Source organism: Astyanax mexicanus, unplaced genomic scaffold (genome assembly GCF_023375975.1).
Source record: "Astyanax mexicanus isolate ESR-SI-001 unplaced genomic scaffold, AstMex3_surface scaffold_33, whole genome shotgun sequence".
Taxonomy (NCBI): domain Eukaryota; kingdom Metazoa; phylum Chordata; class Actinopteri; order Characiformes; family Acestrorhamphidae; genus Astyanax; species Astyanax mexicanus.
The window spans coordinates 4,581,686-4,606,864 of record NW_026040043.1 but is presented as its reverse complement, the minus strand read 5'-3'; the positions used below and the strand labels follow the sequence as shown (position 1 = coordinate 4,606,864).

The following is a 25,179-nucleotide window of genomic DNA, read 5'->3' as shown; positions in this document are numbered from 1 at the left end:
AAGAATAGACTGAACAAGAATAGACTGTCGAGTTTCAGATGAAAGTTCTCTTTTTCTGGCCAGTTTGAGCGTTTAATTGACCCCACAAATGTAATGCTCCAGAAACTCAATCTGCTCAAAGGAAGGTCAGTTTTGTAGCTTCTGTAATGAGCTAGACTGTTTTCAGGTGTGTGAACATGATTGCACAAGGGTTTTCTAATCATCAATTAGCCTTCTGAGCCAATGAGCAAACACATTGTACCATTAGAACACTGGAGTGATAGTTGCTGGAAATGGGCCTCTATACACCTATGTAGATATTGCACCAAAACCAGACATTTGCAGCTAGAATAGTCATTTACCACATTAGCAATGTACAGAGTGTATTTGTTTAAAGTTAGGACTAGTTTAAAGTTATCTTCATTGAAAAGTACAGTGCTTTTCCTTCAAAAATAAGGACGTTTCAATGTGACCCCAAACTTTTGAACTGTAGTGTACTTTCTTTAATTATTAATTTATTTATTAAAACTGCTCATTTAAACCATTGTAATTCAATATTTTCAACCTTTTTTAAGATGTTTATTTCATACTGTTTAAGATGTTTATTTCATACTGTCTGTGCTGTGTAATTCGGCACATGTGAGGAAAAGCATTTCTTTATGTGAAGATATAATTTAATCCTCATCAGAATCTGAAGAGCTAAGATTGAATTCAGGCTGCAGCTGGGCTTAACTCGAAAACTCATTCCAGCTCTCTGTAAAAAGGGCACATCATTCAGCTACGAAGAGCCAGCTATTTCTATAAATTTCATATTAAAGCTTTTATTTTCCTGATGCTGCAGCCGTATCCTATGACCACATTTAACCATTTTATTAGAAACAGATCAGTTGAGCCACAAGTATTTTAATATTGAAATAGACAGATCAGTCCAAATATCTCTCTATGTTACCTCATTATCCAAGCACTGAAACCATTATTCACAGCTGTTGTACATTTTAATTGTCTATAGACATCGGCTTTTTTGATGTAAAGGTATATACTGTATATACACTTCAAACTAGGGATGCAGCGGTACAGTTTTGCCACGGTTCGGTTCGTATCGCGGTTCTTCTGCTCCAGCAGTTTTACAGCTTTTTTCTGTTCGCGAAGCGGAGCCCAATTCTGCAGGGAGTCAGATTCGGCACAACAGCGGCGGCACCTCACGGTCCGTGGCCTTAGTTCCAGAATAAATCTCTCTCTCTCTCTCTCTCTTTCTCGTACTCACTCATACAGTGAAACCTGTAGAGTTTATTGAGTTTTTGAGTTTGTTTGTTATTCTCAGATTGATCTCATATAAAACTAACAAATCCACCCTTAATCCACGAATTAAAACTAATTGAATTAGATAAAATAAAAATAAAAGTAAACTATAATGAAACGTTCAAAACTATTATAAACTTAAGTAACAAATCAAACTGTTTAAAAAAGAGGTTAGGGGTAGGTGGAGTTGTTGAGAGGAGGAGCACTCACAGCAACCACCAACCGCCACCCCCCCAACAGCACGCGCTCAGCAGCCCCTCCCCCTGGCCATTCGTTACCAGAGCGTTCGTTCGCTCTGTTAGTGCGCGTACTGAAATACTGCGGTCCATCCGGGTGTATCAAACCGAACAGGCCGAACCGAACGGTTCGATAAAATACAGAGAACCGTTGCATTCCTACTTCAAAACATTTAATAAAGTGACTAAAATCAGAAATAAAAATGTCAGTGTTTTTTTTTTTTTTTTTTTTTTGCTGTGTGAACATAGCCTGGTGTCTGATGTGCTGTATATTTTAATCTGATTTATATTTCAGGAAAAGGTTTTCATGGTTGGAAGATTGTCATCATCTGCATTACAGTTTTTGCTGTTATTTTAGCTGCCTTCACTGCGTACATCTTAAAAGGTAATTTTTTCAATAACTTTTGGGGAAAAAGTGGTTTAATTATTTTTAAAAAGTGTTTTCTGTATTTGGGTCAGTGTCTGGAATCACAGGATATGCAATGTGTTGCAGTTTTATGTTTGAGCAGTATTAAAACTTGTTTAACTATGGAGAACCATTTTTAAAACGTTCTTTAAAGAACTATCTAAAACAGTAAAAAAATAACCTTTAAATCAGGCAAACCAAGCATTTATACATTTAAACTATTTTTCATGGCTGAAACTATTTATTTTACCAAATAACCCTGGAAGAGGACCCTTTGTTTAATGGTGTAGCTATTGAATATTTGTGAAAGAGTAAAGACCTGTTACTGAGTAACAGCAGTATCTGATCAATGTTCTGCTGTCTGTCTCTGATTCCAGATAAATACTCTGAAAAGCAGCTCTCTCCTACACAGTGCTCAGTTATAACCTACATGCGTCTCCACACCGAGAATCCCTGCAAAGAGCTGGACCTGAGAAAATTCAGCACATCAGAGGAAGGATACAGGAGACTCATCCCAGCTGTATCAAACTGCAGGAAGGCTCAGTGAGTGTTTACTATACAGATTATCATGCTAAAAATATTATTTCTATATTGTAGTGAACTGTTGCTACAGACTGTAAGTAGCTGCAGTGTGTGTTAGAGCAGAGGGTGAAGAGAGGAGGTGCTGAGGGGCACAGTGTCTCTCCCTCGCTCATGCACCGCCGGCCCACTTTCCAAGTTAGAACCACAGCTACAGTTGTAATTATAGTACAGAATTAATAAGAGCATTGGCTACTTATTGTTTATGCCATGTAGTTGATGTTATGCCAAGTTTGTATAATTGATGTTCTAACCTACAGTGAATAGAGTTGGTAGCCCTTCTAGTTCTACATAATTTCTCAGTGTGTTGTAGTTGGTTTTAGTCACTCAGTGCTTCTCAGCACTGTAAGTGTGTGGTAAGCTTAAATAAAGAGCTTTGTTTAAAGATCCAAGATCAATCTTTCCTCTTAAAAGGCAACAGTATTATGATGTGTGGGCAGCACATCATATGAAACAGTTATACTCTTGATGGTCTAAAGAGGTGGGAAGCTGTTAAAGTTTAAAAAGCTACTGCTGAGGTTGCTACTGCTCCTGTGTGATTCCTTCCTTACTACAGCTCCTCTTCTACCTTAAAGAAGGTGGAGGAATGGAGGGGAGCAGGAAGAATGAAGAGATGACTTGGGAAATAGGACTGATGATGCCTTTCTAATGTAATGTTAAATACTGATGAATTATGACATTGTTTTCTTTCAGCACACCCCTAGTTCCCAACAGCATCAGGCCGCAGATCTCATTTGTCAGTCCACCTCTCCTCCCACACCTATCTCATTCCTGAATCTCGGAAACGACGTCACGTTCGTCACGTTTCAAAATAAAAGTTATTATGGCCGACTGCTCAGTGTAAGAAAACTCGGCTAAAACAAACAAGAATAGTCAATTAAACAAACTCGTAATACTTTTCTGATAGCCACGAAACTGTAAAAATACAAAAGAAGCTCCATATTAGAGCATGTTCCCAGTAGAACTCATAGTACGTAGTAAATTTGGAGAGCATTAGTCAGTATCATGCTAAAGTTGCTTTTATATATATATTTTTCTTTAATATTTAATATTTTTTATTTAGATATTAATAGGGTAAGTGTACCCATTAAGCTCATGCACCATTTAAGCCCACTTTCAAATTTTATGTCAATTTACAAACAAAGGAAAACATATATTTTGGCATCCATTACTTTATCCAATCAAATGGTTTATTACTTCCAAAACATTTTTTATTGCATACAAATTACATTTTCTGTTGTTGAGTTAGCTCAGCCCAAGTGTATACAGTCTCGGGACCCCTGACAAGAAGACACTTAAAAACTTTGGTGTTTTGAGACCTGTCAGGAATCATCAATCTTCAGCAATTTTCAGCCACATCTTTGGTAGGTACATTAATATCATGTAAATAAGAGCTAAATGTACCAATTTTGATATGTAAATAAATAGTATTTTGCCTAATTATACTATTTCCCTTCAAATGGATATATGAGTTTTATGAGCTAGCAAACATAGCTGATGCTAATACTAACACCCCTAGCCCTGTTAATGCTACACTTCCCTAAGAATTAAGGTTGTCAGCTACAAATAGTAAGCATTTTGTTACACATTTAACATTGATATTTGGATAAATGCTTCATAAATTGTTCTGTGAAGCCGATTAATTTAATAAAAACTGGTTTGAGCTTCTCAAAAGGTGAAATGGATCTTGCCTGTTCTACCTGAGCAACCACATTGAGGTGGCGACTGCATACAAACAAAAACTTAAAATTATCAAATCTACTCATTAAATTGCATGAAACAAGCTTAGATAAAATAGATAAAAATAGAGTAAATGGGTTAGAATGTTATTAAGGCTATATTGGAGATTTTTAGACAATCCTGCTTCTAAACTGGTTTTCATGTACAACCTTTTTTATTAGACTAAAACAGAAACAAAATGAAATGATTCATTGTTCCATGTGTAGTACACTGTTTGTCATGTTCAATGTTATTTGTTCAGATGATGATCTTGTTCAAAAGGAATTAAAAAACATTTCCACTGTTATTGATAAAATATATTGCTGTTTACGTTTTCACAAAAAATTCTTAATTATGTATGTTGATATGTACATTAAGTAATTAATAAATATTCAAATGAGAGTTAAATATTGTCCTTTAACAAATTATGTCACTTACAAATTATGTCAATATCTAGAAAAAATTACAAAACTTAGATATTGGTGGGCTTAATGGGTACACTTACCCTAATAATTCATGTATTTATTGTTATTAATTTTCATTTAATTTTTTTACATGCAATGACAGGGGGTTCAGGTTGTTTAATGCACCATAGACAGATTTATTATTAAAAAACATGAGAAATAATAAAAAAAAAGTGTAGGTCAGTGCGTGCGGAGTGCCGTTAGGAAGCACATATCGATGGGTAGCATAACTCACTGGCTAACTTGTTGTTTTGATTGCTATCAACATGGCTTTACATTTTCTAATAACATGTTAGTCTGTGTTTTAATAACATTTGTTTAAATTAAAATCACTTCAAACATATGGCGTCACATCAGTGTCGATGTCAAAAGTCGGGGTTGCAAAAATACCAGGTGAAAAAAATTAACCAGCGTGTTTTATGATTTTGTGTGTGTAAATTAACTTCTCGTGAGCACAAATGTGAAACCAGCAAGCAAAAAAGATAATCATGTGCGCGCTTAAGAAAATGTTGCTCTCAAGCTTAATTTTTCTCCTCTCGGGTGCTTTTTGTTCCTCGCACGTTGTGTGAATTACCTGCAGCAGCAGTTTGTGCTCGACTACGTTTTTTTGCGCACAAGTTTTGACAGGGGTGGTTTTGACAGTTTGGGGGCGGGATTAGGGTCGCCTCCTTCAGCGAACACTATTGGCTGATATCTCCAGGGTTCGTGACGGACCGCCCACCTCCAAGAGCTGGAGGAGGGCGGGGACAGAAGGACAGCAGGAGACTTAGCCAGCTGGCTATGCTAACATCCAAACAGCACGCACTCCGGCGCTGTTAGCCCAGGTTTAATGCCCGGAGCGACCTGCTCTGTCTGCCCGGAGCGAACCGCTCTTCTGGCCGGAGCCACCCGCTCTGTCTTCCCGGGCTCTCGCCTGGAGTGATCGGCTCGCCGGCTCTGTCTGCCTGGCTTCAGTGCTTAGTATGACCAGTGCTGTTCGCCCAGAGAGCAAGTTGCTCTAGGGCAGACAGAGCCGGCGAGCAATCGCTCCGGGCACTAAACCCGGGCAGACAAAGCCGGCGAGCAATCGCTCCGGGCACTAAACCCGGGCAGACAAAGCCGGCGAGCAATCGCTCCAGGCACTAAACCTAGGCAGACAAAGCCAGCGAGCGAGTGCTCCGGGCACTAAACACGGGCAGACAAAGCCGGCGAGCGAGCGCTCCGGGCACTAAACCCGGGCAGACAAAGCCGGCGAGCAATCGCTCTGGGCACTTAACCCGGGCAAACAAAGTCGGCGAGCGAGCGCTCCGGGCACTAAACTCGCGCAGTTAAAGCCGGCGAGTGAGCGCTCCGGGCACTAAACACGGGCAGACAAAGCCGGCGAGTGAGCGCTCCGGGCACTAAACACAGGCAGACAAAGCCGGCGAGCGAGCGCTCTGGGCACTAAACACGGGCAGACAAAGCCGGTGAGCGAGCCCTCTGGGCACTAAACACGGGCAGACAAAGCCGGCGAGCGAGCGCTCCGGGCACTAAACACGGGCAGACAAAGCCGGCGAGCAATCGCTCCGGGCACTAAACACGGGCAGACAAAGCCGGCGAGCAATTGCTCCGGGCATTAAACACGGGCAGACAAAGCCGGCAAGCAATCGCTCCGGGCACTAAACACGGGCAGACAAAGCCGGCGAGCAATTGCTCCAGGCATTAAACACGGGCAGACAAAGCCGGCAAGCAATCGCTCCGGGCACTAAACACGGGCAGACAAAGCCGGCGAGCAATCGCTCCGGGCACTAAACACGGGCAGACAAAGCCGGCGAGCGAGCGCTCCGGGCACTAAACACGGGCAGACAGAGCGGGTCGCTCTGGGCAGTAAACCCGGGCAGACAGAGCCGGTGCGCCGGAGAGCGGGTTGTTTGGATGTTAGCATAGCCAGGTAGCTAAATCTCCTGCCGTCCTTCTTTCCCCGCCCTCCTCCCGCTCGTGGAGGTAGGCGTTCTGTCGCAAACCCCGGAGATATCAGCCAATAGCGTTCGCTGAGGGAGGCAACCCTGAAAACAGAATAAAAAGAAACAGAATAAAAAGTAATAAAAAAAAAAAGAGCCGGTGAGAAGAGGCAGCAACAAAGAAATCTAGACAAAGACCTGTTAGAGCCATTTTTTGCACTTTAATTGAAAATGTATATTGTAAATTTGGATTTAATACTTCATTAATATATATTCCTAGTCTATGAATGTTTGTAGCTTTTGCATTTGGGTAATATAAATATTTAGAAATTTTATTGCTTTACTGAATGTGATTCAATCTGATTGGGTGCTGAGTTTATTATAAAAGCATGAGGATGCATAGAAGACGGCAAAAGCCCAAAGTCTAGCAGCAACACAGTTTTTCAACCATCACATTACTTAGTTTAGTCAGGAATTCATCTTTTGTTTTGTCCCAAATTTATGTCCACATGTGTGTGTAAAAGAACTTCAAGATTCAAGGCTAGTGACTCAGCGTGCTGCACTTACAAACCGTTTTAAAGCTCTCCAGTCTAATTTCAAATCTACCTTTTAATTGGCTCTGGTAAACTGTCCATCGTATTTCTGCTACAGAAATGAAAACTATTGACCACAATATTCTCATAGATAGACTTGAGATTTGGGCTGTATGGAAGAAATTATTTTGTTGAAAATTTAAAAACAAATTCTCTCAGTCCAACAAACTGCAGTATCCTTGACTCACTGTTTAAGTGCCTTGAGCACATTGCTGATTGGATGGGTCACAACATTCTGCAGTTTTTTTTTTTAAGATTATTTTATTTAGGAATAGACAAACTAACTGCATATCTGAATGCAATATTCCCGAAATTCACTGAGCTCCAATCACTTTAATGTCCATAAAGCAATATTAAATCAGCAGCTAGTCAAGCAGACTGCTTCTACAAATATTAGTGAAAGAATGGGTCTCTCTCAGGAGCTCAGTGAACTCCAGCACTGAGGTACTGTGATAGGATGCAGCAGTCCAGTCATCAAATTTATTCTGAGCACATTTAAACTTCATGTTGCTTCAGATAAGATAAAGAACAGTACGTAGAGAGCTGGTTTAGAAGCTGCATCACAAGACAGGTGAATGGATACGTTTGGCAAAATAGTGTATTTATATTCAGTGTTGGGCACGTTACTTTGAAAAAGTAATTAGTTATACTAATTAGTTTACTTCTTCAAAAAAGTAACTGAGTTACTAACGGAGTTACTCCACTATAAAAGTAACTAGTTACCAGTAAATGTAACTATTGCGTTACTTTGTGTAATTCGCCCATAAAAAAAATAACAAAAGAAAATCAATTATGTATTTACTATTATTTTTAGAAAAATAACAAATGAAAATAAACCCAAAATGTTGACAAACATGTAATCTGACGAATGAAAAAAAACAACAAAAAACGAAATTCTCCACACAACCAAAGAAAATTACTAAGACTTGTAATACTGAAAAAAAAAAAAACGGAAAAACGCATCTGGGGATGAAATTAAACAAACCAAACCACACTCAAAGGAAAAATGTATATATAAACAAAACAAAAGAATTAACAAAAAACAACAATCTAATGACCGTTAAAATGGTATTAATATAACAGTTTAACAGCTGGATCAAACAGCGTTACCAAGGAGCAAACCGGAGCGGCTAAAGAGAGCTTGATGTCCTTAAATCGGAACTTGGCCTGTCCATGGCAATCACTGAATTGATTAGAGCACGCAAATCATCACAATTGTGCCTCACTTCACCACGCCAACCCACTTAAACCTACAGGCACAGCTGCCAGAAGGTCAAGTTCCCCGGAAAGAGGAGGTGTTAACCAGGGCAAACGACTTCCTAAACCGTGACACTACCCCTTTTTATAGGGTTAGAGTGACCATCCCATCATCAATCCATCCTTTCATCCCTTGTGAATCACACGCACACTTGCGTCTTTGTCTGTATGCGTTAAAAAAAAAAAAAGTTCATTGAGCGGCCAAAGTAACGTGCAGTAACGGGGTTTCGGAAATGGTAACGGCGTTATAGTTATAGATTATAGATACAGTCAGAGTAATTAGTTAGATTACTCATTACTGAAAAAAAAAACAGCGTTAGTAACCCACCGTTACTCCCATCACTGTTCATATTTGATCTTTATGTGAATAATACTGAGAGGTAATATAAATTAATATATACTGAAGAAATGCACAATTTGAAAACACCATTTGAATAATGTTAGGAAACCCAACATTTAAAATGAGAATGATGTATTAGGTGTCTAGTTTTTGTATTACTGTTTTAAGATTTAATTATATTTCTTAATAAAGAACTAAAATTATAGTTGAATTCCAGCGTGGTACCGTGAAATTATAACACGTCTGGGAACAACAGCGACTCTGTTCTCTGTCAGTGTAAAATAACACAGAGAAACCAACTTTCTGCAGAGTCACTATGTCACTACACACCTCCAAACTTCATGTAGCTTCAGATTAGATCAAGAGCTGTAGTGTACAGGTGCTGGTCAACAAATTAGAATAATTTGAAATAGTGCAATCATGAAATTCTTTGAATGCATTTTTTGTGCAGAAAGCAAATCAGGTGTTCACCGCACCTGTCCTACTCGTTAGACTAATCACAGAACTCGTTACCTGGAAAATTTGCTCAGCTGAGCTTTCCAAAAGGCCCATTTAGGCCATTTAACTGTGACACTGTTGTTTTATTGAATTAGAATAATGGAGAAACCGTTTCATTGAATTAGAATAAATGCTCGAATTTTTGTTTTCTGTGAAGAGTGTTCACTGTGCAGTATAAAGTCAGGGTTGAGTAGAATTTCTAAGTTGTAAAATCAATCATGGGTAAGCAGCGCGACCTCTCAACCGGAATAGTGGCTCAAATTCAAGCCCTTCGCCAACAAGGCTTGACCCAAACTAAAATTGCTGAGCAGCTCGGCATCAGCCAGTCTTCCGTCTGCAAAGCTCTCAAGAAAAACTGCAGCAAGCGCACCAACTGTTCCAGCGTCCGAAAAACTTCTGCTCGCGACAACAAGCAGCTGAGAAAGATCGCAGTCAGCAACCGGTTCAAGTCCACTTCCGAGCTCACCGACTTGTGGAACAAGCAGACCGGCGCTGACGTCTCCAGATCAACCACTTACCGTCGTCTGCGCGAACTCGGCTTCAAATCTCGCGTTCCAGCAGTAAAACCGATGCTGAACAAGAAACAAATGGAGAAACGGCTGAAGTGGGCCAAAGAACACGGCGAGTGGACTGCTGAAGACTGGCAGAAAGTGGTCTTCAGTGACGAATCACGCTTCTGCATCTCCTTTGGTGACCAAGGTCCTCGTGTCTGGCGTCGTGGTGGCGAAACCTACAACCACGAGTGCGTGAAAAGATCCGTCAAGTTTCCCCAGAGCGTTATGGTCTGGGGATGCATGTCCGCTCGAGGTGTAGGGAAACTCTGCTTCCTCAAGAAGACTGTCAATGCTGCCGTATATCAAGATGTTCTGGAAACGTTCCTGATTCCGACTGTTGAGGAACAGTTCGGCGAAGAAGACTTCATATTTCAACAGGATCTTGCACCGGCTCATGCGGCAAAGTCGACCAAAGATTGGTTCACTAAAAAACAGCTTGAAGTTTTGGCATGGCCGGCCAACTCGCCTGACCTCAATGTCATTGAAAACTTTGGGCCATCGTCAAGCGGAAAATTTGCTACAGAAAGCTCACTACGCTGGACCAACTGAAGCAGAACATCGCCACTGCCTGGGAAGCTGTGAGTGCGGAAACGTGCGACAAGCTGGTCAAATCGATGCCGCGGAGACTTCAGGCAGTCATACAAGCCAAGGGGGCAGCCACAAAATACTGAGAAAGTGATGATTGTAATTATAATAAAAAATAAAATAATTCAATGAAACTGTTTCTCCATTATTCTAATTCAATAAAACAACAGTGTCACAGTTAAATGGCCTAAATGGGCCTTTTGGAAAGCTCAGCTGAGCAAATTTTTTTCCAGGTAACGAGTTCTGTGATGCGGTGAACACCTGATTTGCTTTCTGCACAAAAAATGCATTCAAAGAATTTCATGATTGCACTATTTCAAATTATTCTAATTCGTTGACCAGCACCTGTAGAGAGACTCATGAAATGGGTTTCTATGGCCGAGCAGCTTCTTCCAAACCTCACACCACCAAACTCAGTGCAGGCCAGCAGATACTTTTGCCAGAATAGTGTATCAGACAGAGATAACATTAAGCAAACAGAATTTGGTGAGTGCTTATTTTACAAGAAGTCATGGCGATGTCTCAAATCCTGTGCAACATAAGACTAAAATTTGAAATCCAGAAGTATGTATGTGTACTTCATAATACTGATCTGTTCTTCTTCTTCTGCAGATTAGCTGGCTGTAATCTCACTGAGCAGTCTATTGAAACCTTAAGTACAGCTCTACAGTCAGAAAACTCCACCCTGAAAGAGCTGGACCTCAGTAACAACAACCTGCAGGGATCAAGGATGGAGAAACTCTCTGCTGCATTAAAGAGTTCAAACTGTAAACTGGAGATACTCAGGTCAGAATTACAGAATATCATTAAATATTATAGTTCGGTTACAGCACTTTAAACCTTTATGCTGTACTGAAGAAACCCATGCTGCACTTTTAAGGATGTTTAAAGGCATTTATCTTTTGCAAAAGAACTTGTTAAATAATATATTTGTTGGTGAGGACCACTAAAGGACTGTATGTGTGGGTTCTGATGATGGGATGAGTGTTGTATGGGGGGTGTCGGTTAGAACACCATGAAGCAGTTGTCTCCTTTTCGTTTCTTTATTAAACTTCACACTTCAATTACATGTGCAAGAGTCTCAATGGTGTGTGGTCTGTGAAATACAGAATAAGGCTAATCAGAATACTGAATTAAACTAACAAATATAAACTGACTGGAATAATAAACCTTTTTGACATTACTTAAACATAGCTGGATTAGCATGACTTGCACTTTTCCTATACAATAAGCCTACAATGCTAACTTTCCGCTTAGAATGCTAATCGCGATTAGCATGCTAATCTAACAATAGTTGCACATCAACACTACGACATACAATCTCCGAAAACTACCTACTAACATAACTATCTCGACACTTAACAACACTTACTTGGTTGGAATACACGCACACAACTCCTCACATGCTATTCTCTTGAGGTTGTGATCTAGCCAACCTGAAGTGGTAATTTGCCTGGAGCAACAGAGTAAAACTAAACAGCAGTAGAACTAGACCAAACTGCACGTGAAGGGGGCGGGGCTAAGATTCAATGCCAGAGTCTTTCTTACAGCCGCCCCCGAATTGCTGAGGCAATTCGCTCAAGAGAAAGACTCAGAAGGGTTTCAGGTGGACGACGGATGATCTCCATTGCTGTCGGAGTCCGGAAGGGCAGGAAGGCAGACGAGCCGGGCCACTGGACGGGTGTAGACTCGGCCCTTTACCTGGACGTCTGCTGACCGCACTCGTCCATCTGCACTCCGATGAGCTGTGATGACCCTCCCAATAGGCCAGCTCGCTCTTGGTAGCTGTGGGTCTACCAATAAGACCACTGCGCCCACAGCGAGGTCCTCTGTAGTATCGTTCCACTTATGGCGACACTGTAGAGTGGGCAGATAATTGCGTATGAATCTTGCCCAGAATCGGTCAGCCATGACTTGACAATGCCTCCATCTCTTCCTCGTCAAACCTTTGTCCATTGGGTACACCACCTGTGGCAACGCACCATCGGGCCGCCCCATCAGAAGGACATTAGGCGTCACAGGGTCTTCATCAGCAATACTAGATGAGGTGTAGCCCAAAGGCTTAGCGTTCAGGATGGCCTCAACTTCTAGTAGAACTGTACGAAGCACTTCCTCGGACACTGACTGTGCTCCTATCACGGTGTATAGAGCATACTTTGCCGATCTAATCTCCCGCTCCCAAACCCCACTGAAATGTGGGGATGCAGGAGGGTTGAAATGGAAGGCAATCTTCTGCTTTGCCAGGATCTTCTGCAGTTTTGGAGTCATGCTTGCAAAGGACTTGCGTAATTCCTTCGCTCCGGCCTTGAAATTGGTACCTTGATCTGAGTAGACCTCTGCAGGGATCCCTCTGCGAGCAATGAACCTTCTGAGAGCCATAAGATAGGAGTCCACGTCAATACTGGGTAAGAGGTCAAAGTGCACAGCACGGTTAGTGAGGCATTTAAAGATAATGCCCCACCTCTTTTCTGTTCGGCGGCCAACCTTGATCTGGAATGGCCCGAAGCAGTCAACACCAGTTGAATAGAACGGTGGCTGGAAGAGCCTTAGTCGAGCTGCAGGTAGGTCGGACATTTTCGGCACTACTGGACGAGCTTTCCATCGGCAGCATTCTTGGCACTGGTGCTGTATGCGTCGGATGGCCTCTCTCCCGCGCAGAACCCAGAAGGTCCGCCTCATCTCCGCAAATACGCGCTCAGGCCCTGGATGACATAAGCGGGAATCATAATCCTGAATCAAGAGCTTAGTTGCTGGATGGGATGGATCTAAGACGATTGGATGGATGGTGCTGGGATCCAGCGCCTCTGCTCGTCGCAGTCTTCCTCCCACTTTGATAATTCCGACTTCGGGATCCAGCTCAGGCGAAAGGGTAAGCAGCCGACTGCTCCTCTGGACAGGTTTGCCAGCTCGAAGAAGGCGTAGCTCCTCGGGGAAACAATCCTGTTGCATTTGCTTGATGATCAGCGTCTCCGCTTGCTGGTAGTCAGAGGCAGTTGGGGCAGCCGCCCCATTAAGCCCCTGGATAGTGGAGTCAACCAGGTCCGTCCAGCAGGAGTACTGCCTAGCAGTGGTGACGCTGGATGGTTCAACTGTGGACGTCAGGCCACAGAAGGTAGACTTACATTACTCTGCTGAGTCTGGCTCAAGCACTGTGTCAGGCCTCACTGGCCACTCCTCTGGGCCCTTCAGGAGGAAAGGTGGCCCTTGAGACCAACGGTTTGACTGGGCCAACTCTCCCAGAGTCTTGCCTCTGGTGATGTCGTCCGCGGGATTCAAGGCAGAGTCTACGTAGCGCCAGCAACTGGAGTCAGTAAGCTCTTGGATTTCGGACACGCGAGTGCCCACAAACACTTTAAAACGACATGACTCAGATTGGAGCCACGTCAACACTGTGGTTGAGTCGGTCCACAGAACGATGCTGTCGATGTGCAGCGTGAGCTCTTTCGCTAGCAAGCTGGCTAGTTGTGCTCCAGTGAGGGCTCCGCAGAGCTCCAGTCTTGGCATCGAGGTCTGCCGGCGGGGAGTGACTCTGGATCTGGCCACAAGGAAGGACAGGTGGACTCTCCCTCCGATGTCCTCCGACCGTAGGTATGCGACCGATCCATAAGCCCTCTTGGACGCGTCAGTGAAGATGTGGATCTGTCTTGCATGAGCGTTGGCTTGAGCTGTGACGTAGGGACGAGGCAACGATATCTGTGGTAGTAGCTGAAGCTCTGCTTCCCAGTCTTTCCATTCTTGCTGTAAATCCTCAGGGAGGAGTGGATCATCCCAGTGGCGTTGTTTATCCCAGAGACGCTGGACAAGCACTTTAGCACGCGTTGTGTAGGGCAGAATATACCCCAGGGGGTCATACTGCCGAGCAAGGACCTTGTACACGTTGCGCATTGTTAGTGTGCCGTACTCTAGGGGCCCGTGCTTGTAACCGAGACAGTCAGATTCCCAGTGCCACGTAATGCCGAGGGGCAATTCTGGATGGCTGGTGTCACCGTGCGATAGCCAATGCTCAAGGCTGCTGGACTGGGCCTCCTTTGGGAGGTGACTGATGGCACATGGGATATTGCTCGCCCACTGGCGAAGTTCAAACCCACCAGTGGCAAGAAGTCCACAGAGCTTGTCCACAAGCTCCCTGGCCTCTTCGGCAGTGGGAACACTCTGTAGGCAATTATCAACGTAGAAGCACTGCTCTACGGACCGCCGTACATCTTCATCTGGAGCGCTGTGTTCCCTGACGTGTCGCTGAAGTGCGTATGTCGCACAGCATGGAGAGCAGGTTGTGCCGAATGGCAAGACTTGCCACTCGTACACGTCTGGGGGATCTTCTCGCTTCATGTCTCTCCATACGAACCTGAGAAGTGGTCTGTCCTCCGGCAAGAGCCTAACTTGGTGAAACATGCTGCGTACATCACCGCTGATTGCTACTGCGCTCTGTCTGAAGCGCAGCAGGACGCCAAGAAGCGAGGCACCCAGTGTAGGTCCTCTGAGCACCTGGACATCCTGTCTTATGGTGCGAAGATTGAGTTCTTCTGTAGAGCCCTCTATCCCCAGCTGTCTGGCGGCCTCTGGCAGGAGCATTGTGCGCTCCGAGCCATCGTCTAACACGGCATATGTCGCCAGATTCCGGTTGCGATACCAAAGCACCACTTTGATGACCTTCAACAGGACCCTAGAGGACTCTGATGGGCGGTCTAGGTAGAGAACAGCTGTGGTTGAGCTGTCTGCGCTACTCCCATCCTTGGGAGGCTCATCAGTGTCTCTCTTGTTGACCTCATGAAGGACCTTTAAGTGTTTGCCTTGACACACCTCACACAGCTTCTTTAAATCACACTGAGCAGCCTGGTGGTTCCTTGCACAGTGCCAGCATCGCTTGTTTCCTTTAATCCATGCAGTCACTTGTTCCTTTGTGAGCTTTTGAATGGCTTGGCACCTATTCAGGAAATGCTCAGAGCTCTCACAGTATGGGCAATATGACTTAGATTTGCCTTTTTTCTGTGGCGGCACATGCGGCCTAGGGGGGTCAGTAATGGGGAATCCCTCGGCTCCATGTAACACTGACATAGCTGATCGATTCTTCTTCTCAACTCTTGAGCCAGACTGCCCCTGATATCTGCTCTCTGGCTGGGCCTCAGTGTCTTGGCACCAGGACTCATATCTTAGCCACTCTGCTAGATCGATCAAAGCGTACGTGGCTTCTGGCTTCCGTATCATGGCACGGCGGAAGTCAGCTCTCATTTCAGATAGGAGCTTTGTAAGTAGATGAGCAACGTGTGTGCCACATCTGAGCTCCACCTCTCCTTCAGGCCCCAGGGTCTGGAGCATGCCAACGAGAGACTGGACTCGTAGAGCAAACTTCTCGAAGGCTGCAATGTCTCCACGCTTCACCTCCGGTGCCTCCATAACAGCAGCTTTTATCTTGAGAACCACATGGCGGGGCTGGCCGAACTTCTCATCCAATGCTGCCATGGTGTCTGAGTATGGAGTATGCGAATTTAGGTAAGAATCAGCTATCAGACAGGCCTCTTCAAGTGGTCGATAAGGACCTGATATTTAAAGAGCTCTGTGCTGTCTTCAGGTAGCAAATTCTCTAGACTTATCTTAAGTCTTGCGTACTCCACCGGATCTCTACTCTTGAAAATTGGAATTTTCGGCTTGGGTCCCCTATACACCTTCTCCCCAAACACAGATGATACGAAAGACTGCTGTGCACCCAGGTGTGGAGATTGGCCTGCTCGTGGGCTAGGCGATGAACTGGAGTGTTGGCCAGGTCCGTATCGGGCTCTGAAGTTTGAGGGACTGAAGACTGGGGAAGGGGTAGGCGTTCCCATGGTTGGCAGTGGCAGAGCAGCTGCGGGCCTGCCAAGGTGCTTGGGCCCAGAGAAATAGCCTGTTTGCTGGGTGGAAGGCGAGCTAGCCATTGGCGTTGATCTTGAGGCAGCACTCTGCTTCAGTAGCTGTAGCTCGTTCATCATTCTGTCTATTGCTGAGACCATTTGACCTTCATCGTTGCCCTCTGACTGTGGCGGCCATGGTGTGGGAGGAGGTGGCCAGTCACTGTAGTCCTCTCCTTCTCTGTCTGTGGCACGTGGTGCTGGAGGTGGAGGAGGGGGTAGATCTGGCCACTCTTCCTGTCGATGCTCCGCTTGAGCATTACTGAGGGTTGTCACTCTCTCTGTAAGCGACTTCACTTCTCTAAAAACATCTTTAAGTTCAGCCATACTGTCTAGTATATGCTGATGAGATAGCTGAAGTTTCATGTTCTCGATGCGAATCTCCTGTAGTTCAGCTCTGCATGCATTGACTGAGTCACTGCTCACATCATACTCAGCGCTGGATGGACGGGGCATCCCAGGCCGTTCACGCCGCCTCTCATGTCCTATGGCATGCAAGTGGGGATGTTCGTCCTCTTGTTCGCCGAGGGATGAATCCCACTGGATTTGGTGCCTGGGATATGAGGTGTAAGGGCGTGTGGTGGGTGTCATCTCGACTGCTCCCTCCATGTTGGATGTCCACTCCCTCCCTGGTGAGTGCATATGCATCGCTGTCGGTCCACTGAGATGTTGCCTATGGCTGGCTGCATCAAGCTCATAATCTCCAAGGTAGGCAGAGAGACGGGTCTGCCGCTTAGGACGAACTGCCTCACTGCTTTGTTGCATCTTGATCCCAAATCAACACAGAATCCGGCTCGAAGGACCTCAATGTTGGTGAGGACCACTAAAGGACTGTATGTGTGGGTTCTGATGATGGGATGAGTGTTGTATGGGGGGTGTCGGTTAGAACACCATGAAGCAGTTGTCTCCTTTTCGTTTCTTTATTAAACTTCACACTTCAATTACATGTGCAAGAGTCTCAATGGTGTGTGGTCTGTGAAATACAGAATAAGGCTAATCAGAATAATGAATTAAACTAACAAATATAAACTGACTGGAATAATAAACCTTCTTGACATTACTTAAACATAGCTGGATTAGCATGACTTGCACTTTTCCTATACAATAAGCCTACAATGCTAACTTTCCGCTTAGCATGCTAATCGCGATTAGCATGCTAATCTAACAATAGTTGCACATCAACACTACGACATACAATCTCCGAAAACTACCTACTAACATAACTATCTCGACACTTAACAACACTTACTTGGTTGGAATACACGCACACAACTCCTCACATGCTATTCTCTTGAGGCTGTGATCTAGCCAACCTGAAGTGGTAATTTGCCTGGAGCAACAGAGTAAAACTAAACAGCAGTAGAACTAGACCAAACTGCACGTGAAGGGGGCGGGGCTAAGATTCAATGCCAGAGTCTTTCTTACAATATTATTTATGTAATATAATATATTTAACCTGCTGCAGATAACCCATTATTTTTGTTTGTAGGTAACACTTTACACTGTTCAATAAAATTAGATTTTTTTGAATACCTGACTGTAAAAAATACTTTTTTAGTAATATTAGTTTATTAATCAATGTTCATGTATTTATAATTGAGAGTGTTTAAATATCTGTCAGTAATTGAGTTATACCACACAGTGAGGTGTGCCAGCTAATGATAGGGCAGCTCAAATTCAGATCCCAGTATCTGAATTTCTAAACAGATATTCAGATTTTTTAAACTGGACCTAATCTCCTCCACTGCGCATCTATCAGCCCTACTGTCCTCCACTGCTCATCTCTCTGCCCTACTGTCCTCCACTGCTCATCTATCAGCTGCTTATCTTTCTGCCCATAATTCCCCCTGACTGTAGAACTGACACACTTTATAAAATACACTGATGCTTCTGTCCCATCTCGGTGGTGGATGAGGAGGCACTGTAAGAGTTAAATCACACTGCTTCACATTGGTTCTGATTTCTGTCCCCTCAGCGTAGGATAAAAAAATACATACATGACGAGGCATTATAATAAAGTAAAAAGATACACATTACACTTTTACTTCTGTCTCCCTCCTGACAATACAGGGGAGGGTTAATATGTGGTTTGGGTATTTGGCCTTTTAAAATTACACCATGAAGATAGACGAATATGTATGCAGTTACTTACTTTACATTATATATTGTAGTGACTTTGCTTTGTAGCAACCTGTTTTCTTTTTATTCTGCTAATTATTTATATTATACTTATTATTATTCCATTAATAAAAGCAGTAAATGGGCAAATATGTAGGTCATTTGTAATATTTCAGTAACATCTTTGATAGTTGTTTGAGGAGGGTTTTGTTGGGGTGTGTGTGTGTGTTTGTCAAGGTTCCTGCGTGTCCTTAAAAAGTCTTAAAATGCCTTAAATTTACTGTACATTTGCTGTAGGTATAACATTTTCAAACGGTGCGTTTAATGCTGGTGGGAAATCTCAGTGCCCCACCATAAACGTCTAATCCAGGACAAGAAGCAAGGGTAAGAGAGAACTAGCTAGCATTAGCGGCGAGCTAGCTATCATACTAACATATGTGGAGAGCTAGCTAACATTAGCAGCGAGCTAGCTAACATTAGCAGTGAGCTAACTAACATAACATAACTTTAGCGGCGAATTACCTACATTACCAGGGAGAGAACTAAGGTTGACGTTGAACAACTGAAGAAGAACTGCACGTTATTTGTGAGATTTTAAATTTTGTACTCTATTTTCTATGCATTCTGTAGATTATCTGCCTGTAAACTCAGTAAAGACTCATGTGAGGATCTGCAGTCAGTTTTACAATCACAAAACTCCTCACTAAAAGAGCTGGACCTCACTAACAACAACCTAGAGGACTCAGGAATGAAGAAACTCTCTGCTGGACTGAAGAGTTCACATTGTAAACTGGAGATACTCAGGTCAGGATTCTCTAAACATTTTATTCAGTGCCCTTTCTAATTCACTACCATTTAGGGCAATTTTATTAAATTGTAACATGTGTCACTAATTGTTGTGTAAAAGGTGTTTTTATTATTTTTCAGACTTGCTACGTGTAAACTCAGTAAACAGTCCATTGAGACACTTCAGTTAGTTTTACAATCAGAAAACAACTCCCTGAAAGTGCTGGACCTCAGTAATAATGACCTGCAGGATTCCATAGAGAAAGTCTTTGCTGGACTCAAGAGTTCACACTGTAAACTGGAAACTTTCAGGTTAGAATGACCTTTTATATATAATTATATAGAACAATGCTACAATATGATACAATGTCTGTTTCAATTGCTATTTTATATTTTATGGTTTTCACAGTGCTCTTTACAGTATTTGTCAGTAATAAAGGCATACTTGAAGTCCAGTATAATAAATAAATCGAAATAAATACAATGTTAGAGACTCTCTGCATCTTATAATTTGATGTTAAAGGCTGCTGCATGCTGCAACACAGAATCAAGCTTGTCAAACACTGTATTCCATTTTGATTGTTTAAGGGACCTGTCCAGGTTGCCTAGCAATCCATATAGTTTAAAGTATGTGACCAGTGTCTTCTCATTTCCAAGGAGCTGAGAGATCTCTTCTCCATTACAGCAGGGGAGAAGACGCTCGCCAGAGCAGTGCTTAACATGTAAAAAATTTAAAAATTGTAGTTAAGTCTGGTTAAGCCACACAAAACAGCATTCATGTTAGCTCTGCAGTCTGTGATAAAAATAATTATCTTTAGTGAAACATCAATGCCAGGTTCCAGGAGCTTTTGCAACAAAGCAATCTAATATTGTCACCAAACTGTTTGATGATGTAGTGAATAGTAATTCAAATGCCTTTCTATTTGGGGTCCAACGTTGCTAAGGAAGAAAATGAACTAGCTTTCTGAAAGTACTACTACTCTTGTAATTGCATGTTCTGTCATCAGTCATGTTATCACCTGGAACTACAATGCTTGAATGCAGTTGTTGCAATCGGTGTCTGTGTAGCTTAAGGATGGTTTGTATGATTGAAGTTACCTTTAGAGTTCATAATCTGGTTTTAGAAAACACTTGCATCACAACTGCATTAAGCTGATAATATTAACGTAATACACCTAGTCATCATGAATCATGAATGCACCCAGAATCATATTACAGTAAATATGGAAGTGCAAACATTAATACATTTTCTTGCTTTATTCAATACATTCTTCTTTATGTACACTCTATTTTGTCAGACTAGCTTTGTGTAATCTTGGGGAACAGTCCTGTGAGAGTCTGGGATCAGTTTTTAATCTGGAAACCTCCTCCCTGAAAGTGCTGGATCTCAGTAATAATGACCTGCAGGATTCAGGAGTGGAGAAACTCTGTTCTGAACTGAAGAGTTCACACTGTAAACTGGAGATACTCAGGTCAGTGCCTCTGTCAGTTTATTACTAAAATAACTTCTTTTGTTAATTTAAAGAATACTAAGAGTCTTTATTATCTGTGTCATTCATCTTATCCTGGTGTTTTTTCTCTCCTCTCTGCAGGTTATCTGGTTGTATGATCACAGAGAAAGGATGTTCATCTTTGGCTTCATCTTTGAGTTCAAACCTGAAAGAACTGGATCTGACCTACAATAACCCAGGAGAGTCTGGAGTGAAAGAGCTCTCTAATAAACTAAAGGATCCACACTGCAAACTCAGCACACTCAGGTATGTCTGTATGTGTGTGTGTGTGTATACTGTTTTTACTACAAATGACATGTACTACCGATACTTTCTGGCACAGTTTAACATTTCACATGAATGATTGGTTAGAAAAATAACCTGTAAGAGAGCATGAGAGAGAGAAAATTATTAGCCTTTGTGCTGAAAACCTAAATTTGGGTTTGCCCAGAACTAGTTGTGAGGCTGACAGGAACCAATTACCCACAGAGCATGTAGAAATTACAAAGCCAAGACCAAATGTATCCTTCCCAGTAGATGACAGCACCACCGGCAATGCACAACGCAATCAACACCAAACAGGGAAAGAGGTGTGTAGTTATGCAGGTAACAACGTCCCTGTACAACGGGGAATCGTTCTCTCTGCTGTTTACTACTAAGAGGTGAAAGTTTAACAGAGAGAACCAAAGATAGCAGCTCTCTGAATCAGACATCACTGGTAGACAGAACAGATAAAAACAAAGAAGACAAAGAAGGTCTGCACCATTGTTCTGACCAAGCGAACCTTAGCTATCTGCCATCTCTTAGTGTCTAAGCCAAACGCCTGATCAACGCTCCACATGGCTATTTTCTTCAAAGTCATGCTTGTAACGGACAGATACAGACAGAAGAGGGAAAGTGACCTGTTCCTTTTTCACAAACTGTGTACAACATTTTTCTGGACCAAGAGGAACATGGGCAGAACCCCTTTCCTCTTTAAGGAATGGTAAAATTACCTTCAGATCATATGAGGATGACAAACACTGTATATCTCCTAAAATAGCCATCACCTCAGACTGAACATTAAACAACTGGGCTAGTAAGGTATTTACGTTTAATGAATTTTCAATGTATTTTTCTTGTGAAATCCAGATAATATTTCTACTGTAAATTTATTTGCAGCAAATTATATCATTTTCTTTTGCATCTCTGTTCTAACATACTGCTGAATACTGAAATACAGTATTTCATATTCATAAAGCTAAAACACAGCTGTAGCTTTAGAATGTAACAATTGCTCATGTATTATTGCACATGTGAAATGTAGTCAGTTAATGTAATTGTTGACTAAAAAGAAAAAAACTTTAAAGCTTTCTGAAGACGATTATGGTAGATCAAGTCTATTTCAGCTAGCATATCAGGTAAGATGCTTTTGGAAGAAAGTTAGTGTATTTGGAGTGAAAGAAACACAGAGGAAGATATTGTTCTCCTAAATAAGACTTTCTATGTCATTTGCAGGAAGTTCCTGTCGTTGCACCTGTAAAGCTACAGTGTCATATCTGAACAGTGTTGGGCATGTTACAAAAAAGTAACTGAGTTACTCCACTATAAAAGTAACTAGTTACCAGTAAAAGTAAATATTGTGTTACTTTTGTGTTATTTGCCCCCGTAACCCCCACCCCCACCTTCTCAGAGCGTGTTTTATAAGCCAGATGAATAGAGTGCACGACAGCAAAGACAAGTATCTGCATAGAGGTTTGTCCATGACAAATTTTTCATTCTGGGACATAATGTGAACTCGACGTGCACATTATGTGCGCTCTAAACACCCACCCACCTATTTTCTCTGATTGGCTGAAGACAATCTTACTATACCTTAGCAAATCATTGCTTAGGTGGTCATCTCATCCTCCCCTTCCTTGTGATTCACACGCACAACGCGCACACACACTTGCGACTTTGTCTGTACGCGCAAAGTAAAAACAAAAGTTAATTGAGCGGCTAAAGTAACATGCAGTAACGGGGGGTCAAAAATGGTAACGGCGTTATAGTGACAGTCAGAGTAAATTAGTTAGATTACTTGTTACTGAAAAAAGTTACGGCGTTAGTAATGTTGTTTATTTCAACTCCGTTATTTCCATCACTGTATCTGAAGGCCTTTTTCTTGAGCTCTGTAACACGTACATGCCAAGTTGTAACTCTGTGCAGGATTGTGAGCTCGCTGTAGCTACAGCCTCTGTAGCTATGTGCATATCCTGAGTTATCTGTTCAGTAATAGTGGAATGCAAGAAAGACATTATTCCATTAAAAAAACTCTACTTCCCTGGATGGAGTGCGCTCCCGTGCATGTATCTACAGCTATGAATAATCTTTATTTCTCTCTCAGGTCCTCCACCATGGAATTTCACCACTACAATTTGCTTCATATGTCAGCTATGTTGAGCATTCCAACTGTGTTGAAATCATTAGTACTGGTTGCTGCTAATTACTATATGTAAAAAGAATTCACATTTATTAAAAACTTTTAGATCTCATACAGTTTTTTTCTAGTTAGAAATGAGATGTTGTGACATTAATGATTTGTATTTAGTTTATTAATGAGACTTATTTAAATAAATGATGATTCTAAGAATGGGTAAAATAGGTCCCTTCCCTATATTTTGTGCTGACCTGCACACCTACATTCCCTACACAAACAAATGTAACAACAGCTCAAACTGAAACAAAGAACACAGTGGTAGACAACAGGAAACTATACAATGAATCAGCATATTATGACCATCTCCTTAATTGTCCATTTGGGTGATGGTATATGAGGTGTTAGTGTGTGTTGTTCCGATATGAGTGGATCAGATACAGCAGTGCTGCTGGAGTTTTATGGACTGAGAGTAGTCCAAAAACAGCATCTTGTAGCCACTGATGAAGGAGTTTGACCAACACTGTAAATCTGTGCAGCAACAGATTCAGAGCTTCTGTCTCTGACTTTACTTTATCTACAAGGTGTTTCAGCTGTAGGTAGGAGTGTGTAGAGTAGAGGACAGTGAGTCCTCTCCACTCTGACTGAAAATTAGACACTATATAATAAAACACAGCTGCTACTGTCACTGATCTGTCTGATTTGGTTAAAACACTGCTATAGTGAAGGTTCTGATCAGGAAAGCGAGCTAACAAATAATAAAAAAATAGTATTAGTAATAATGTCACACTTATACAGAGTACCATTTATTTTTTTAGGTTTACAATAAAATGTGTGAATTGTAAAAAAAAACCAAAAACAAAAAAAAAAACAAAGACCTGATACAGAATGATAATATTCAGAGAAAAGAGATTTTAAGCTGGGCTTTGAAGAGAGAAAGAGAGGAGGATAAGCAGATAACAGGAGGTAAGGAGATCTGCAGGAATGGAAGAAGCAACACTAAAGAGGAACAGCCATCAGACCAGAGTCAGAGGACCTGAGACTGTGTGATGGAGCATAAGGCAGTAAGAGAAAAGACAGATAAGTAAGAGCACAGCAGTGCAAGACCTTAAAGGTCAGTAGCAGAACTTTAAAACAGATGTGTTCTGTAAAACAGAGCCTTGCTATGAACTGAGAGTGAACTTTACACCTTCCCTGTTTGGTTCTGAAATCCAACTCCACTTAGCATGCAGCACATCACACAGCAGTATGGACACAAACATTTAGAATTAATTTATTTACTGCAACAGTAGATCAACCCTTTGTATGAATAAAAATAAAGGGGGGTTTATGTAAGTGAACCGAATTCAGATTCTGACAGAGAGCTAGAAAACGTCACAACACCTGGCAAAGCAACTCCCCATATAACTAACACTACAAATTAATATGAAGTGTAGAGAGACTCCACTCATGTAGCTCATGGTGACAGGATGTAGTAAAGTTCTTTACTCCGCTCTCTAAACTACTACGCGAAACCGAAACTAACCGGATCAAATACTGTATATACATTGTAACAAAGACATGAACCTTGGTGAAAACTCTGGGCCCGACTTTCAGGTGTGGAAATGACAAAAGATTCTGTCTGCCCTCAGGAATACCAGGACCAGGAGAGACACACGCTGATATGGGTTAAACAGTTTATTAAAAAAGGGGCCATATGAGAATAGTCTAAAGCAGGGTCGGCAACAGAGAAAACAAACAATAAACTGGGCAAGAGGGTAAACTGAATACAGAAACGGGTCAGTAAACGATAAGGCAATAAACAAAGGGAAATGCTAGGGAACTTAGATTCAATTAAACTGAGGGGTATTAATACTAAAGTCCAGGTGAGCAATCAGTAGCTGGGCAAACTGGAATGTCGTAGACACGCAATCCGCTGAGTCATTGTAGTCCTGAGAGCCATTTCAGCATGCTGTCAGAGAAGGCAAGTGAATGAACATTTGAACCAGTTTTCTTATAAAGGCGCTCAAGGGGTTTCGAAACACAGAGTTCAGGGTAAATCAGGGAGAGGAGTTGGTGGACGGCACAGTTCTGGCCT

At 42.3% G+C, this 25,179-nt stretch overlaps 1 protein-coding gene across 6 annotated transcripts in view; it reads left to right on the top strand.

Annotated features, from left to right (window-relative positions):
* LOC125789955 (uncharacterized) overlaps positions 1 to 25,179 on the top strand; it is a 176,463-nt gene that overhangs the window by 139,510 nt on the left and 11,774 nt on the right. For all 6 annotated transcript variants that reach the window (XM_049473059.1, XM_049473057.1, XM_049473056.1 and 3 more), the window contains 7 exons: positions 1,810 to 1,899; positions 2,298 to 2,463; positions 11,041 to 11,214; positions 19,062 to 19,235; positions 19,359 to 19,529; positions 20,516 to 20,689; positions 20,810 to 20,974. In XM_049473059.1, the coding sequence (XP_049329016.1) occupies positions 1,810 to 1,899; positions 2,298 to 2,463; positions 11,041 to 11,214; positions 19,062 to 19,235; positions 19,359 to 19,529; positions 20,516 to 20,689; positions 20,810 to 20,974 (1,114 nt within the window). The remainder of the gene's footprint in view (positions 1 to 1,809; positions 1,900 to 2,297; positions 2,464 to 11,040; positions 11,215 to 19,061; positions 19,236 to 19,358; positions 19,530 to 20,515; positions 20,690 to 20,809; positions 20,975 to 25,179) is intronic.